The sequence below is a fragment of the Pagrus major genome, chromosome 9 (genome assembly GCF_040436345.1).
Source record: "Pagrus major chromosome 9, Pma_NU_1.0".
Classification (NCBI taxonomy): Eukaryota; Metazoa; Chordata; class Actinopteri; order Spariformes; family Sparidae; genus Pagrus; species Pagrus major.
In genome coordinates, this window is record NC_133223.1 from 22,207,315 (window position 1) to 22,225,332 (window position 18,018).

Sequence of the window (18,018 nt, forward strand, 5' to 3'; positions counted from 1 at the left end):
AAACCTTGACTCATTATCCACTTATTTGTAGCTTTCAACTGCATGGTCTTCATCCCGGTGCATCCTTGTAGCATATGGAATTACATAAATTATAACTTACTGTAGTCGGTGTCACCATTTAATATGTTGTATTATTACATACTTATCTTAACTCCATGACAACCAAGCAAACTCCACACACTGATGAAAATCTTGAGATGTGATTGAAATCTCTGGGAAATGCAAAAAAGGGCCTTTTCTTTCGTGTTGGAAAAATGATTATATCCAGGATCAAGAATAAACTGATTAAACATCTATGTTCTAGTTGTGAAATTGGTTTTATCATAATATACATTTTAATTTTTCATACTGTTTTGTTGCTTTTTGTGACATTAAAGAATAAACAGATTTGCAATGCATTTAAAGTTCTTTGAATTTAAAATGATTAAATATGAAATGCCAAGCAGTAGAGATTGTGTCAATTAAAAAAAAAAAATGGAGTCAGAGAAAAACTGTTGTGCAATTTTTTTATTTTATTTAAATAAGCACGTCTGACTAAAACGCCAGAATCAACAGATCACATGAACACAAAGAAAGAAAACAGTCACATCAAAATAATACTCCATGTCAGAAAACAGCAAACTAATTATGATACATCTTTACATTCAAACTCTCATTGACAGTTATGATCCTTCTGGTATACAGATAATTATTCCTCACACACATCCACACACCTCTAATACTTCAGACACACACTCTCTATATCACACGCACAAAAACACACACACTTAAAGCCACAGGTTTATCCCTCTTACGTCTGTCAGTGTGTGTGTATGAGATGTCCATTATGCTACATGTCAAGGACTCGGACATACGGGGAATAAATAAAGGTTGGCATCAGAATTCAGAGTCGTTCCTCAGTTTCTTTTGGCATAAAACCGAACTTTGTGCATCCTTCAGTGGTTTGTTCTTGTCTTTTTCTTCAATACTTTATTCTCAGACTATTATCTAAGAAAGAAACTGATTATTTTCTAATCACAGCAGTGGCATTTAATCCATATTTCAGCACTTAAGGGGAGACACCACAGGTAAGAAACATTTTTTTGGGGCTACTTTGCTTCCATTACATGTCTTCTTTCAGAAAAAAACATCCAAAATATACATTTTAGTCAGATCTCAGTGCATATTTAATTAGATAATATATCAAATATCAGATTTTTTCTTTACCCTACACCTGTTGTGTCTCCCCTTAAAGGGCCATTTCAATGTTTTTGCATGTTCTAGTCTATTAGCTACACATCAAATAAGCTTTACATTACTGCTGTTTTGTATTTATTTAGTTCAAATGTGTTTTTCCTCCATTCCTAAATTTCACATTCATGAAATTTATTTCACATTTATTCATTCTGTGAATAAACTAAGTGATGTCATATCTCGCATGCATTACTGCAGTCCAGATTCTTCTAGGAAATCTGCGCTGCATTACCAGGCAGCAACAACAACATAACTGGCAGATGTGATGTTTACCAATATGGATGGACTACCTCGAGCATGTTTCAAGCGTCTGCAAATTGTTTTTTCATCACACGGTGAAGTAAATGAGAATCAGTGGCTCCCTGGAAGGCTGGAAAAACACATTAAGCAAATCTTTAACGCGACAGCATTGGTGTGATGTGTGAGCTGAAGTAAATGGGCCAAAACATGCAAAAACACTTAAATGGCTATACACGAACACTCTCAGGAGACATTTTACTTGCAAAAATGTGCACTTTGGTAACATGCACACATGCACACACACACACACATTTACATGGTGTGCAGCCACGAATGCAGATGGGCTCTCAGAAACAGTGTGGCTCACACATTGGCATCACTGTGACACATCACAATGGTCAGTGTATGCTACGTTTCTGTGTGTGTGTGTGTGTGTGTGTGTGTGTGTGTGTGTTTTGAGTTCAGAGTGAGGCGGTTAGAAGTAGTCTCTTCTTCGTGAGTCGTCGCTGATGAAGGAGGGGTTCCACTGGGCGGGGTAGATGCATGAGTGGCGAGAACCTGGCAGGCCTGTGAATGGATACAGTCCATTTCTGTCCAGGTCTGAGTTCCGTAACGCAGGCTGAGGGAAAGAAAACAGAAAACAGAAAATGTACAGGATGAAGTTAATATGCAGATTCTTCTTGTATCAAAAAAACACAAAACTGAACTCGAACAATGACATCAAATGAAAATTGAATTGTTTGTTTCCTTACAGAGTAGTAAATGTCGGTCATCTGTAGCAGGTTCTTGGTGCTGCCGTTCTCTTGCATCTCAATGGTCTCCCGGCCCCACTCCATGGATATGCGGTTACTTTTAGGGAAGTCTGCGTACGGGGACATCTGCAGGTCTCCACTCTTGAAGATGATCTTGTTGATGTCATTCTTGTCTTTCCTTTGAGGTCAAACAGTTTCAAAAAGTTTAATATTTGGTAATTTGGGTTTAGGATGACTTGTTTTTTTAATCATCAACTTGAAAATACAGTAGTGCACAGCAGATTACTGCACCGTCTTACTTGCAGCAGGTGACAATGAGAGCGATGATGAGGATGAGGAGCAGAGCGCCCCCTGCAGGTGACACCACGACTGCAATCAGCTTGTAAACTGCAACGTCAAATAACAGCATGTTAAATGCTAAACTTTAAAAACATATGCCGAGATCACAAAAGCAAATTTCTTGACTTGGATTTAGAAAAAATATTCTTTTGAGTATGTTACATTTTGTGTGTTCAGGGTTTTTTAGAGCCACTTACAATTTCCACACTGGAATCCTCCGAATCCAAACATGCACCTAAAAGGGTAGAAACAGATTCTGAGTTAAGAAATTGGCCTTACATCTTTCAGTGCAACTGGATTCATAGTGTGACAGAAAGGAAAGTTGAACTTACTGAACGCAGGTGCCATTTTCCAGTTTGTAGCCATCCCCACATTCTAAAACAAGAAATTATGATCAGAAAATGTTCAGTTACATGTCTTGGTATGAAGAATTCACAATTCAGTATTGTTTTGCTAATATTCAGTATCCTTAATTTCATAAATATTCACATTCAATTTGAAGTAATCTACTTTTTCCTCTTGTTTTTGTCAAGGAACCTAAAAAAAGGAAGGGTCTTTAGGTCACTGAATCTTACTTTGGTGCGAGTCTATGGGAGATGTGTAGAGAAACACACTAAAACCCATTTTTGTGTCTACATGTAACTGTATGTTTTACTATGTGTGCAAGGCAAGCTGTTGCCTGGTGGGATTAATTAAGTTGTCTGAATGTGACGATGTAGATATGTTGGGTTTTAGTGTGTTTCTCCATGCATCTCCATTTGACTTCAATACACCTGTCACCACAGTCTGGCACAGAAGCAAGACTCTGTGATATAATGACCCTTCCATCTTTTTTAGGTTCCTTGGTTTTTGTCAGCAAGTAAAAGTTTACTTGTTTGTCATCACTGCCTGTTTTTTTTTTTAGCAGTAAATCATATTGGAGCATTTTAATTCTAATCAGGTTAACATGTGGGTTGCTTCATCGGTTACTGTAGCACCCAATAATGTAATAATATCCTGACAATGTCAAATCTTAATGTTTTCAGTAGGCTTACTTGACACTAACAGTATTATAAATGTTGTATTCATGCACGCTTAACATTTCTGAGGAAAAAGGCATCAATTATTACATTATTACATTATCTGTCAAAATTATAACATCATCAGTATTATATTTAAAAAAAGACCCAACTGAAACATATTACATTATTGTTGTTGTTGGTCAAGTTATTACATTATAAGCTTATATGACATTTTCGATCAGGTTAAAGGCACATTTTATTACAACTTAGATGTTTTTACATTTTATGTACATTATTGAGTGCTACAATATAATTTAGTCTTCGTCATATTTTATTTAGCTGTTCAAAACAGAAAACACCCATTGTGTCTAAGCGGACAGACACACATACCTAAGCAGGACAGGTCGTCGGGGTTATGTTTATAGTATCCTTGAAGACACTGGCACTGGGCTGTACCGCTGCTGTCAGAGCAGGTGGAGCGCTCCGTGTCACACTGAGTCTTCTGGGCCACACACAGACTTTCAACTGTAACAAAATGTGGACACAATAAGTCAGGATTAGAATGACACAAGAATCCATCATGACTTCATAAAACCGCTGCTGTATATGTGAGCTCATCTGTGCACCTGCACCTGTGAACTATAGTCCCAAGTAGGAAGCTATTTGTGGCTAAATTGTGCCCTCTGCTGGCTGCAAACATGTTCACAGCTGCTTTGGGTAGCCCTGCCCTCAACCGCAATTAAAGTAGTAAAAACTGGATTGAATATGGTTAAAACGAGCTGAAGTTCATTGTGATTATTAAATATTTTCACACTTACCGTGATAGGTGAGCTGGTGGTGCAGCACCATCCGGCAGTGGGCCAATGAGGAGCTGCAGTTGCTGAGAGACATCTGGATGCTGTTGTAGACCTCAGCACTCGTCACGTTGGTGGAAATAGAAAACATGTTGATGGCTGAGATACGAACCCCGTTCTCTTCTCTATGGAGAGACATCAGTGGAGGTCATAACAGAGGTCTACAATAAATTTAACAATCCTGATGCCTAATAAATTCAGCTTTTTTTTTTTCTGACATGGTAGATTTTTTAGAGAGTGCTAGATTTACTTTGATGACAGCTAAATACTGTTGTATCAAGAGGCTAAATTCTGTGTAGTTCTAACCACTTTTTCCCTTTTGAGATTTTGAAAGTATAACAACAAATTACACACGATGGTTCAGCAATGGCAAGAACTTACTTCTTACTCAGCAGTGAGCGGCTGTAACCTCGGAGGACGGACAATGAAGCGTTGAGCTGAGGTGGAGACAGGAAGAGAGTGCGTGTCAGATATAATAGACATAAACCCAATGGAGATTTTCTCAGAAATATGATGGTTCGGTGATGTGGACTGCCTCTCACCAGCTGAATGATCTCCCTCTGGATCTCATGCATGGTGGTGCTCTTGAAGACGACAGGGTCATGTGGCAGTCTGTTAACACTGAATGTTCCCAGAAACGTCTTTGCTACAGAGGGGAACAAAAAAATAAGTCAATGAATCATAAGAAACTTTTGGAAAACTAGCGAATTATTAAAATCTATTATTCAATTATTGTTTTGTATTAACAGGGTTTTACCTCGAGTGCAGGTGCGTCCGTCCTCCAGGTCAAAGGCGAGCGGACATTCACAGCTGAAGGAGCCTCGCGTGTTCACACACCTGGATCCGACGGGACAGGGGTCCTTCTCACACTCATCCACATCTGGACAGGTGTTATAATATTAGATTATAGAAGACTGAATCCATGAACCTGAACACTAATTTTTAACCCATCAAACTGTCAGGAAGAGAAGAGAAGCTCACCGTGGCTGCAGTTCGGTCCTGTCCACGCCTGCTGACAGTGGCAGGTGTATTGATGCCCTTTATCGCTCACACACATCCCTCCGTTCATGCAAGGGTTTGACACACAGGGGTTTCCTGTAGGTTAAAGAGGAGAGCAGCCATTTTAACAGCTGTAAACGTAGCTGTAAAAACTGCATGTCAAGGATGGTCAGTTACAATGGAGGAATAGTATAAACCACTCACTTGGTGGTGGCGGCGGTGGTGGTGCCTTGGTGGATCTGACGTCAGTGGGTGTTGTCGTCACCACTCGCTCTGTAGTTCCTCTGTCTGCCTGTTTTCCAGTGGTCTGCAGAGCCTCTGTACTCTTGGTCGGGGTGCTGTGGGTGTAGGTGGTGGTGATGTGCTGGCTCTGAGCTGTGGTGATTCCCAGAGTGCCTGTACTTGTTTCTATCTGCAGGGTGGTGACTTTTGTGGGGTTAGCCATCCCAGTTGAGGGCCCCTGGGTTTGGCTCGATGATTCACGGTGAGTTGGGTGCGTCGGACTGGTCTGCAGGGCCAGGGTGGAGGCTGTGGTGGAGGGCATAGTGTACATGATGGTGGCATCGGTAGGTGACTCGGGAGTAGAGCTGCTGATGGTGCTGCTGAACCTGGAGGATGAGGTTGCAGGTAAGGGGGATGTGGTAGTAGTGGTGGTGGTGGTGGTGGTGGTGGTGGAGGCAGTGGCTTTGAAAGTGTTTTCCTCTGTTATATGTGGTCTGTTAAAGAAAAAACAAATCAATCAAGACTGAGGCTAACTGAAAAGGACATTAAGGAACATTTTCATCTTTATAACACTCCTCAGGACTGAAATTACAACTGCAGTGATCTCTCAACATATTGAAGGCTTGTCAGTAGGGGGCACTAGAGCCACTACTGACAGATAGAAAGGTTTTAATCACTTCAGTCTTCTTAAGTTGACTATTATACCACCAAAGATAAAAAAATAATTAAATATATATAATAATGGACTCCATGCTATCCACAAATGTCTTTTACACTGTCTGTCCCATTACCCTGTTATTTATTTAATCGTTAGTTAAGCCAAAACTTTAATTAAAAAAAATACCTTTCTGTGACAGTGACAGGTGTGGTGGTGGGGAAGACGTCATTAACCAACACCGGAGTGACTGTTAGAGAGTCATCCGGTACAGATGTGCTGCTGCTGACTGTTGGGGGTCCTGTGGTCAGACCGAAGCTCACGCTTTGTTCACTTGTCTGGGATGAGACCCCCTCAGTGCCCTGCTGGTTCTGAGTGCTGGAGCTGTGGACTCCAGTGGAGGACTCAGTGGAGGTTCCAACACTAGTGCCTGACTCCTGCTCAGTCCCTGAGATGTCTGAAGGACCTTCTGGGGGAGAGGTGACCAGAGGTGTGGAGGAAACTGATGCTTCAGATTGGTCGGTGCTGGGCTCTGTCACTCTGAGAGGTGGTGTCGAGTTGGGGGTCTCTTCTGAAGTTGAGGTGTGATGATGCTGGGTGGCGTTAGGTTGTCTGTTTAAACTTTGGGTTCCTCTGGACGCCTCTGGGCTCCCAGTCTCTGAGAAGGAGTGGGTCATGTGTTGGTCTGTTGTGTCCCTGCTGTCGGTCCTGGTGGACGGGGCACTGTGGGTGTAGTCCTCGGTCTCTGTAGCCCCAGCAGAAAAACCCAAGGTAGAGGGGTGGGAGCTGGAGTCTTCTGTAAAGGCAGAGGAGGTGCTGTTGCTGGAAGAGGAGGTGACAGATAGCAGGGTCCTCTCCCCAGCTCGGCTGATGGTGGTGGAAGTGTAGGTGCTGTCGGTGTGGACGGCTGTGTGGGACATCGAGGATGAAGCGTCTCCTTGTCGGAGGGTTGTGCTGTCCTGGGGCGTTCTGGCCTTTTCGGTCAACATCCTGGAACTAGCCTCCGAGGACACAGCGGGGGAGGCGTCTGACACATGGTCTGTTTTAACAAAGTCTTTCCAGTTGCTGCTGCTGCTGCTGCTGCTGCTGCTGCTACTGCTGATGCTGCTGCTACTACTGCTGCTGCTACTGCTGCTGCTGCTGCTGCTGCTGCTGCTACTGCTGCTGCTGCTGCTGCTGCTGCTGCTACTACTGCTGCTGCTACTGCTGCTACTGCTACTGCTGCTGCTGCTGCTGCTGCTGCTGCTGCTGCTGCTACTGCTGCTGCTGCTGCTGATGATGATGCTGCTGCTACTGCTGCTGCTGCTGCTGGTGGTAGCCTCAGTGGTGGCTACAACAAGGGTGGAGATGAGTGGCTCAGTAGACAGACTCACAGCTTCTAGTGACCTGCTGCTTGTTTCTGTGAATGTTTGTGTCTGCTCAGTGTCTGCGGAAAGAGACAAAGATCATATTCAACAAATTTGACACTAACAACATCCTCTATATTAACAACAGCAACCCATTCATCCTTGCAACCAATAGCTCAAAATTAATACTTTCAAGGATGTTTTCCGAGGTTTCCAACATAAGGCTGTCTCCCAGTGTTACAGCTGGAACAATTTGATGATCAATCAATTAATGAATCATTTAAAAGTTGTTATCAAGCAAAAATACCAAGAAGAATGCTAAGACTTCTCAAATGTGGCAAAAGCTGCTTTTTTTCTTTTTTATATCACTGTAATAATTTTGATTTTCAACAGTTTGTTGGACATATAAAGTCAGGCCATGGGAACCTAACTGTTTTCCGAGACTTTACAGACTAAACAATAACATAAAAACTATAAAATAAAACTGACAAGAAAAAAAAACAACATACTAATCAAAAATCAAAATAATGTAATCGGTCCTAACAGACAGATTAATTATCGAAAAAAATGTTAGTTTTAGCCCTTTGCAGTGTGTTGACTCTGGACTCTGTGTAGTGTCTACAAATGTTCTTTTATCTTTTTGTCTGCTTCAACTAGATTGTTTAAGAAAATTAACTGTATTTTAATTATTTACAGTCCATGGATCATAGGGATTAAATCCTTACTTGTAGCTCTGTTTTTTTGTATCTGTATGTTCCTGTACTTTAAATATCTATACTGAAATCAATTGATTAATATATCATTTTTAAATGTTGTTTAACCAAACCAGAATGCAGATTGGTTATGTGGAATATACTAACTGAATAAACATCTCAGTTAATCAAATTTGATATTTTTCATTTAGAGGTAGGAATAAGTAAATTTACTTTAAGCTTTAGCTAAGGCTGGCATTAGCAATAAACTAGCTTTTACTGAAGCCCACATCCCCACTTTGTGGCTACTAAAGATTTTAAAAACAGTTTTCAGCATTAATTATACATTTTCTATGGCATGGTCATTTTCTGAATTGAAGAACACTGTTTAAAGCTAGAAAGGTGGCAGGGTCCGCCACATATAAACAAAGTAAAACAGTATGAAACTGTGTTGTCCTTTAAGGTCAGTTTGTTTATTCAGTCATGAAAATGAAGAGAGTTTGTTTATGTAGTTTGTTTAGTCATAAAAACATCAGTCAATGAAGATTTTTCTCTTCGTACCCAAAACTACATAGTGCACCTTTAAGACCTTCATGGAGTTTGTACATCTTTAGGGCAGTAGAAGTGAGAACTCTCCTTAGTCCTTTGGGATGTTACAAACAGAAGTAAACTCCTTTAACTTGTAGAAAAATACAGAACACCTTCTGAACAACATTAATTATATCAGCTAACTTTAAATTACATACACACTGTAGCTGACTTCCAGCTGTGGCCACCAGAGGGGGCTCACCAGGCTGTGTCTTTCCTCTGTACACTACATAAAGGAGGAAGATGCTGTCAGAAGTTCTGTTTCTTGCTGCAGAGGCAATGATTTTGGGTGGGGAACAATTGGCAGCTGGGTTCGTCTACTCTAACAAAGGAATGAGGTCCTAAAAATGGTGGTGACTGTCTCCGTTGGGATTCAGCCATTTCCTTCCTAAAGCTGAGCGAGCACAAGGCACCGCCAGAACAACTGTCACCATGGATCTGGGTGTGTTTTCATGTTCAGTGTCTGTGGAGAGGTTTTTTTTTAGCCTGGCAACAAAATTGTTGTTAAGTCATAAAAAAAACACCCAAACATTACCGCAAGTGAAGTGTCAGAAAAGAATGTAGCTACAGAATAGGGATTGTTGTTTTACTGCTATTTCTCCGCAGTTTGCCTTCGTTAGTAGAGATAGAGACGGGAATCACAAACAGAGATCAACTTAGGGACGTTGAAATTACATAAGACAGCCAGGCCTGTGGAGCGCCCCCGAACTGTTTTTAATGCTCACCGTCAAGTGTCAATAAAGCTGTACTGCCAGTATCAAAACAGGGAACTACTTTAAAGCTACATACACTGATTTTTTTCGACACTTGGCAGTGGAGCAAGTTTACAACATGGACACATTACCTTTTAAGTTGATCTCTTTTACAAAAAACTTTATTTTTTTTAAAGATTATTTTGCAGAAAAAGATGCTTTGGTGATTTCAAGGGTTGTTTTAGTGCACTAATGTTATTTTAGATGATAAAGTTTATTGTAAAATGACAATTTGTCAAAAGTAGGGATGCACGATATATATCAGGCAGATAAATTATCAGCCCGATAATGGAAAATTTACCTATAAATCTAGCTGATAATACAAAGCCAAATTGCTTTTGTTGACTTAACAGGTGCTGAACTGCTGAAAAAAATCGTGCATCCCTAGTCAAAAGTGTTTGATAACCACAATCGAGGGATAATTGCATAAACTGTGTGTTTATCGGCTGGTATTGCCAAATTTTTTACTCCCTAAATATCCGTATCAACATTGGTATCCAGTATATATCAGGCTCTATTGTACATATCGACAAACAAGGGGCAACATAAGCATTCATTCTGGCCACCTGACTAATTTAAGTGCAATATTTACTCTCTCTTTTGGCTCTGTTATGTTCACTAGCTAGCCGCTAACTTTGTTTCACTGTCGTTTGAGGGTTGGGTTTACAGTAGCTCGGTTTTAGGTGGTGGGTGACACGGCCAAAATCTTACATCAAGGCACAGGTCATGATTCAGCAACTGTTCTGCAAATTCAATACAGAAATGGTTCTAAATAACTGTGCTGCCTCACGTGAGACAACACTTGATTTAAAAACGAAAGACGAGAAAATCATGCTTTAAAGTTCAAAACAAAAACAATCATTTCAAGCGAAGGATCCTTCAGTTTCACTCTCCTCTTCCATGTTTTCCTTTCATTCTCTTCTTCTGTTGGCAAACCAGCTTAGAGGTAGGCCTACATTACCACCACGAACTATTGCTCTCACGTCATGGTCCTGCTGCGGGAATCACGATACCTTGCAAGGCAGCAGGATTTTGCGAGGCCACATATAAATCCAACCCTGATCTGCAGACACATTCTCTGGCTAAATTGAACATATAAGGTATGCAGACCGTTAGTGGAGCTGATGTCCAGTGGAATATAGCCAAGATGATGAGCTTCAGTTTGTGTCTTCAGCTATGGCCCAAGCACAGAGCTGTGAAACTAAAACTTTTCACTGAGTTTGTGTTACATGGGTAAGTTAACGTCTACAGGAAGCCAGATAAAGTCACTAAGCAACCACCAACTGTTAGTTAAATGCAAACAGAGTCATTTCCTGTGTACAGGCATTTTTATTTAACAAAATATTGTATGACACATTTCTGTTTAAAAAAAGAGAGGATTTCTGTGGAACACGCTGCTCTCATGCCTGGTGTAGCCAGCTGCATCGATCGCAGTGGAATTGAGGGTTGCATCAGCCGCTCCGCCAATGGACCGCATACGTTACGTGTTCAATGAAGCCAGCCTGTTAGGGTGGAAACACTACTGCCAAATCTGTTCCAGGGGACACATTTCTGCTATCACATGGTAAATACCGTCATATCGCCCAACCCAAGGAGTTCTTTAGCTGAAAACACCTGGGTACTGCAGCTGGAAAGGGCGCCATGAGAGCTGAATCGAAGTTGAGTGAAGTTGCAGTAAAACCAAAACAAGGAGCTGAAAGATGCTAACAAGCACCATAGAGCTGAGGGAAAGTGCAGTAATTCTCTGTGAGATCAACACAACAAGGGACCTTGTCACGTTACGCAAAGTCATATTATCCACTATTCACATATAAATATAAAAGAGTGCAGCTTTAAATGAGCATCAAAAGGGCTGAATAGAAGTATTTAACCATCAAGTGGCAGCTGGTCTGTGTGAGGTTTTTCTCTGACCAAAAGGATTTTTCTCTGCCTATCACTTTCTGACAGCTTCTTATCTGGCTGGTCTCCAGAAGCCCAGCACTGGAACAACAGCAGTCCACTGAGGACAAGCGTTGGTCTTTGAAAAAGCATCCGGAGAGCCAACACGTAGAGACCAGCAGCCACCAACCAAAACCAAAGGAGGGGAGAGTTCAGCGGCAGAACAGCCGGTCCACAGGGAGTCTGTGGGGAGAACTGGGCCACTCGACTCTATTTCTCTCTCTCTCTCACTCACTTCCTCTGCATGTGTCTCTCTCATTATTTCATTTTCTCTCTCTCGATGCAGTCCGGGCAACAGAACTCAGACTGGAACGTGGTGTTGGCAACAAGTGGCGGACACTCCCAGATTCTCTGCAGTTTATCTCTCAGCTCTCGTGTGTTAACGCGGCTGTCAGTGTCGTGGTTTCACATCTGCTGTACTTCACAAACTCTGCGGTCTGCATATTGCAAGTGCAGTAGTTTCAGCATATAAATGAGCATGGGCGATGGTATGACGTAGCAGTGTTGTGAACGTAATGGTCGGTGTTTTCTTGCCAACAGATAGATACTGAAAGCTCATCTGTTACCTGGAATTTTTACTTTATTCGGTGACCAAATGTTGAGGTCACAGTTCAGTTTGTGAGTTTGTCACCAGATGACTGTGAGCTGAAGAGCTGGTCCACGACAGGAAAGGTGAATGTGGGTGAAATCAACGAGAGGAAAGTGAATCATTTCCACGACGTCATAACTACTTTTTAGCCCTTCACATTGTTTCTGTGGAACTAAACTGGACAGCTCCCAGTCTTAAATCAACCAGCACGACTGACATTAAGCAACAAATCTCAGTTTTTAGGCCATGATGACATATAATATATACCTCGATGTTTTGAAGTCATTCATAAATGCAAGGACTGGGCAACAAAATCAAATATCATATTTTTCACCATATTCCTTTACATCACTTAACTGTAATGTAGCCTTTAAGACCAGAAAAACACAACACTTACATCACTTGGATCACAATATATGATATCCAAAATCCAAGACTATAAATAGCCTCATATCATGGCAATTATATAATGTTGCTGTATAACCCAACCCTAGTGTAGTATATGAAACATTACATGCCAGGAGAGGACAGCACCATATACTTTATATATCTTATCTATTACAGTTTTATTGATGAGTAGCTAAATGTAGCACTCCATAAAGTATATATTCTTATTAACTGTATTAGCCTATATTTTTTATTTTCAAGTCTGTGGTTTCAAAAGGACAGTTTTCAAGTTCAATTTCATACGAGATAGCTGCAGTATTTTGTTTACCACTTGTATATGCAGTATAGAAATGATGCTGCTTAAATAAAAAGAGAAGATAAGCATATCGTCCCAGCCTTAATAAGTATTAGTACTGTAGTAGTAATGGTAATATAATGCCGGTGATAACAGGAGTATCTGACTGCAGTTGCATGGAGCTATTTTAAGATTAAAAAGAGGAAGCAAAACTTTAATAAACGTCTAATGCTCTCTGTTCAGCCTTTATCAAAGTTTTATGGTAAATGGTAGAAAAGCTTTCCAAAATGTCTTTGTTTGTGCCCTGAGAACTTCAATCTCTCTTTCCTCCCTCTGGCTGGGGTTTAAGTTCAGAAGGATTTTGCTTCCAGCACAGTGCAGCACTGTAACGAAACCCTCTGAGGGATCAAATCATTAGCAGATCCCTGTTGGCTCTCTGATCAGTTGAAGCCCTTGATTCTTCTTCTGTTATCACTTTGACTGCTTTCAGCTGACACCACAGTGGCGCATGTGTAGTTGTGACTGTGGCTTTTACCTCAAATGACAAAGGTTTTCTTCTTTTAGGGTTTAGGGTGTGATTAACATTGGGCCTTGTGCAGAGCAGAAGTGAGAAGCTGTACGTGGTTCACATGTGGTTTCCCTCCACCACGTGGACCTAATATACAAAAACTCAAAGGATCCCAGTCCCTCTGTGATACGCCTGCTTCTCTTCATGTGGTCATATCTCATTCATTGCTATGTATTTATAACAATGATGTTTTCATACATGGATTGAGCTCATCAAAGGACTCTATTGAACTCTACTGTCCCACATGCTGCACATGTGATAAGATGCTCTAAGTAACACTGCTGTCTTTGAAAAGCAGAGGTTTGACCGATGGACACAAGGTACAATACACCTTATCAACACCTGTATGAGCTGGGGAACAAATGTCACAACATTTTGTTGCAACTCCTCAACTCAAACAGGAAGCCAGTAAAAGTGTCAGAAGAGCGAGGACGCTTATCAGATTTGATATCTAGATCATCATAGGAGTCGTACACTGTCAGTATGAAGAGGTGGGCAAATTTCTATTCACACATCAAAGTAAAATGATAGCGGGTTTACCCTCCTCCATATCAGAACCACAGGTGTGTGCGTACAGTATGAGCTTTTAAAAACACTTTTCATCATGCAGTGACACGATTTAAGGCTGCAACCAACAATCATGTTCATTGTGGAGTTCTGTCTCTATTAACCAATTAGTTGTTTTCTCTATAAAATGTCAGAAATTTGTAAAAATGTTGATCAGTGTTTCCCAAAGCCCAAGAAGACGTCCTCAAATGTCTTTTGTCCACAACCCAAAGAAATTCAGTTTACTCAGTGTTGTTAAAAGTACCCAAAAGTCATACTTGAGTAAAAGTAAAGATATCATGTTAAAATATTACGTTGGTAAAAGTGAAAGTCAACTACATGAATAGTACTTGAGTAAAAGTATCTGGTGTTACCTGTACTTAAGAATCAAAAGTTATTTTCTGGCAATACGTGAACTTAAGTAACAAAAGTACAGGTAAAAGTAACTTATACACATATTTACATGTATGTATATACTTTATACTAGGGTTCGATGGATTATCGACTATTAGATCTGATATTCAGCATTTTATTATCTCATTCATGGATATATATATCAATTAGTAATAATTAATAGATTGACGTGTATATTTCCTTATTTTCTCAGTCGTGATACTAAACTGCGCACATTACGTAAGAATTGGCCACCTGTCGATCTATACTGCAAACAAGCAGGGGGCAGCACACCACCGGAATAACCGCTGACTGCTGCTGCTATTAGCCGGCTAGCTCAGTTAGCTGTGCAGGTAGCGGTTCGGACTTGGAGCTGAGGGGACGGGCTTAGGCTGATTATCATGCAAACAAATTGCAAAAACTCTTGCATATTGCACCTTTAAACTTGGGGCCTTGGGAGTTATCTTTCACAATTATCAGAGCAGGCGATTAATCAACCAATCGAGGAAATAATAAACAGATTAATCTATAATTGCAATAATTGTTGGTGACAGCCCTTCTGTAGAAAATAACAGAGCTATGCACTTGTTATGTGACACTGCCTATGCTGCATATCATTTGCCTAATTCACAGAGGAGCAGCTTAAGAAATGTCTATTTTTCATTCATAATAAGTAGTCAGTCCACAACAAGGACTTTTTATTTTTGGATATACAAAGTGGTAATTAACTGAAGACACAAAAATACTGAAATGAAGGAGCTGGAAATGAGCTTTGCTGCTTGGTTTCTATTGTGTCCTCCAGCTATAACTCATTTTAATGGGGTTCAAATGAAAAGTAGGAGCCTTTTCTTTGCAAACTGAAGTAACATTAAGTGTGTGAGTTTCACTTCACCGCAGGCCTCAGTGACAGAGATCTTACCGGAGCTCCCAGCAGCAGCAGTGTGTGTCTCAGCAGTGTGTGTGAGCAGGATGTTCCTCTGTGATGGTGATAAACTCTCGCTGGAGTATGAAGTTGAAGTTGCATTGTTGTCCATGTCGTTGAGTTCATCTGTGGCGGTAGAAGAGTGAAATCCTGCCGTCACCGAGTCCGTGCTGTTGTTACTGGGGGTCCCTGCCCCGAGGGGCCCCGGTAGACCCAGCAGGAGCACCGACAGAGACAAACCGAGGACGTGATTCAAAAACCACGTTTCCATGATTTTCAAGACCCCAAAACGGTCGCCGATAGTTTCCGTAAAGTCGAGTAGAGGCCGGGGAGTCTCCCGGGGACACCATGGGAGGAGCGCTCCGGCGTTTACTGAAGTTTCATAAGAATTAGATGAAATCCTGGTGCAGTCCGGAGGAGGTCCGCTGCTCGGACGGCGGGGAACGGAAGATAACAGAGCCGAGGCAGCAGCCTGTTATCACGGCGGAGGAGCCCGGGCTCCTCCTCCTCCTCCTCCTGCACACACACACACACACACACACACACACACACACACACACACACACACACACACACACACTGTGGTGGTGCTCACATTGTCCTGTTATTCAACCCAGTGGCTGTCTCTGCTGCCTTCAGGTGTTGTCGGAAGCCTTAAAGTTTAGAGACAAATCAAACAAACAAGGCTTCACTTCACTGATTCTGAGGGACCTGGCAACCCACCAGCCCCATTAAAAACTGAAGGCTACAATTAAGGATTGTTTATTAAAGGTGCAATGTGTAAGATTTGGCCACCTGTCAAATTCATACTCCAATCAAATAGGGGGCAGCACATCACCAGAGTGACTGCTAACTGCGGCTAACTGCGGCTAACTTTAGCTGCTGTTAGCTCAGTTAGTTTAGTTGGCTGCAATCGGGGTTTGAAGCCAATTTTTGCAGTGGGCTGCAAAGGGTGGATACATTTTTTTGAGCGTCACAACCCCCCCGAAATGACTGCTTTCACTGTCATAATTTGAGCCATTCGGTTCAATAACATGTGGAAAGTCTAGAAGAGCCGCAGGATTTTATAATTTTATCGTCATTCAAGTTAGCCAGGCGCTTAACCGGAAGTTAGCCAGCTCAGTTTTGCGAGGTCTCTAGTGTGCTAATAATTTAACCTCGAAACTTCAGACAGGCTGTGCGCTAACACTTTTAGTGTTACTTATTTAATATACAGTATAAACGAGTAGCCTATATATAAATATGTAAACAATCATTAACACATGGAATGAGGTTTTCATTTATTTGCTAGCTAATGCAGGGAACGTCTGCTAGCTAGCTAACTACAGGAATTTAGCATAACATCCCTGTTTAAGTAGGTTCATTCACAAAAACATTCACAATCGACAGTGATATTGTGTGGTAGTGTATATAGTATGTATATGTAGTTCATTACTTGTACTTCTGTATTTCCAATGTCGGCTTCATTAGCCTACTTCTACTTGCAAATATTGTAGGCCTACTTTTCCCTCAACTAGTTTTAAGATGATTTGATAGCTTAATTTACAGATTGAGATTAATACAAAATATAAACAAGAAATACATTATAATGTGATATTGTTGATTCATATAAAACTTCTTTGATCCAGGGAAATACCCAGCAGATGAAGAATATAAAGTAGGCTTAACTAACATTAGCTCTACCTTTAGCAATTTCGACAGTGAAGTAATGCACACAAATGAATGCATCAATATTTATAATCCTATAATAGGCTATTCATGATCCTGAACTGTTCTGCATAATGAATACATTTAGTTTTGGTATTTTGGTATTTCAAGTCATCATCTTTGAACAAAAACACAGTCCAGTCTTCAGAGGTTTGTCTCTTTAATGAATAAGAGAGCAACAGCTCCACTACACTAAACAAGGTACCAGGATCTTTGCTGATCAGCATGTGCCTGTTGCAGCTCTGACAACAAAAAGGTAAGAGGAAGTGGTTTTCACAGCTCTACTGCTGAGCTGCTACAAAAGATGCTCTTGCTCCAATTCACCCAAGCAACATGACTTTGTGTAATTCCATTTGCACTGTTTACTGTAGCTACTGTTAATTTTAATTTTATATATGTGTAATGTATGTTTTGTATTTTGTATGCTACTGGACACTTGAATTTCCCCTAGGATAAATAAAGTATCTATCTCTCTATCTATCTATCTATCTATCCATCTATCTATCTACAGACTGATATTCAGCACGTTTTAAAACAAATCAAATACGGTCTTCAAACCACCCCTCATTCTCATTCTGACAATCACCCTCGTACATTAATATATCAATAAAATATGATTTTCTCAACAATGGATGCTGGCTATGACTTTTAATAGGAGTGGATCACGTTCATGTAGAAAACTTCAATGTTTGATCCATTCAAACACGGCAAAAAGCATATTTTGGTTTTGATTGAACTCACTTTAAAGATGCTGTTATTTTAACATGACATCTTTTACTTTTGTCACTGTCATCTGACACCACTTGTCTCGATTTGGATCATATTTACAGAATGGTCTGATGGGTGTGCCACAAATAAAAGTTAATAATTTATTTAAAACAACATAACATCTACCATGTCAGTCTTTCTTGGAGGAAACTTGCATTATTTTTGAAAGACAATGTTCACTTTTATTATTTTCCTTTGAACAAGTTTGTTTTATTAAAAGCTTATTTTACCT

At 40.7% G+C, this 18,018-nt stretch overlaps 1 protein-coding gene across 1 annotated transcript; it reads right to left on the reverse strand.

Annotated features, from left to right (window-relative positions):
• Nucleotides 1-492: 492 nt before the first annotated feature.
• Nucleotides 493-15,737, reverse strand: heg1 (heart development protein with EGF-like domains 1). Its single transcript, XM_073473773.1, has 14 exons — nucleotides 15,309-15,737; nucleotides 6,485-7,721; nucleotides 5,623-6,134; nucleotides 5,401-5,514; nucleotides 5,177-5,299; nucleotides 4,962-5,065; nucleotides 4,801-4,856; nucleotides 4,384-4,544; nucleotides 3,956-4,090; nucleotides 2,897-2,939; nucleotides 2,762-2,799; nucleotides 2,525-2,612; nucleotides 2,226-2,403; nucleotides 493-2,092 (listed from the first exon to the last, which is right to left on the reverse strand). Exons 1-14 carry the CDS (start codon nucleotides 15,580-15,582, stop codon nucleotides 1,949-1,951), a joined length of 3,207 nt encoding a protein of 1,068 aa, XP_073329874.1. The 5' UTR covers nucleotides 15,583-15,737; the 3' UTR covers nucleotides 493-1,948.
• Between the last annotated feature and the right edge of the window lie 2,281 nt (nucleotides 15,738-18,018).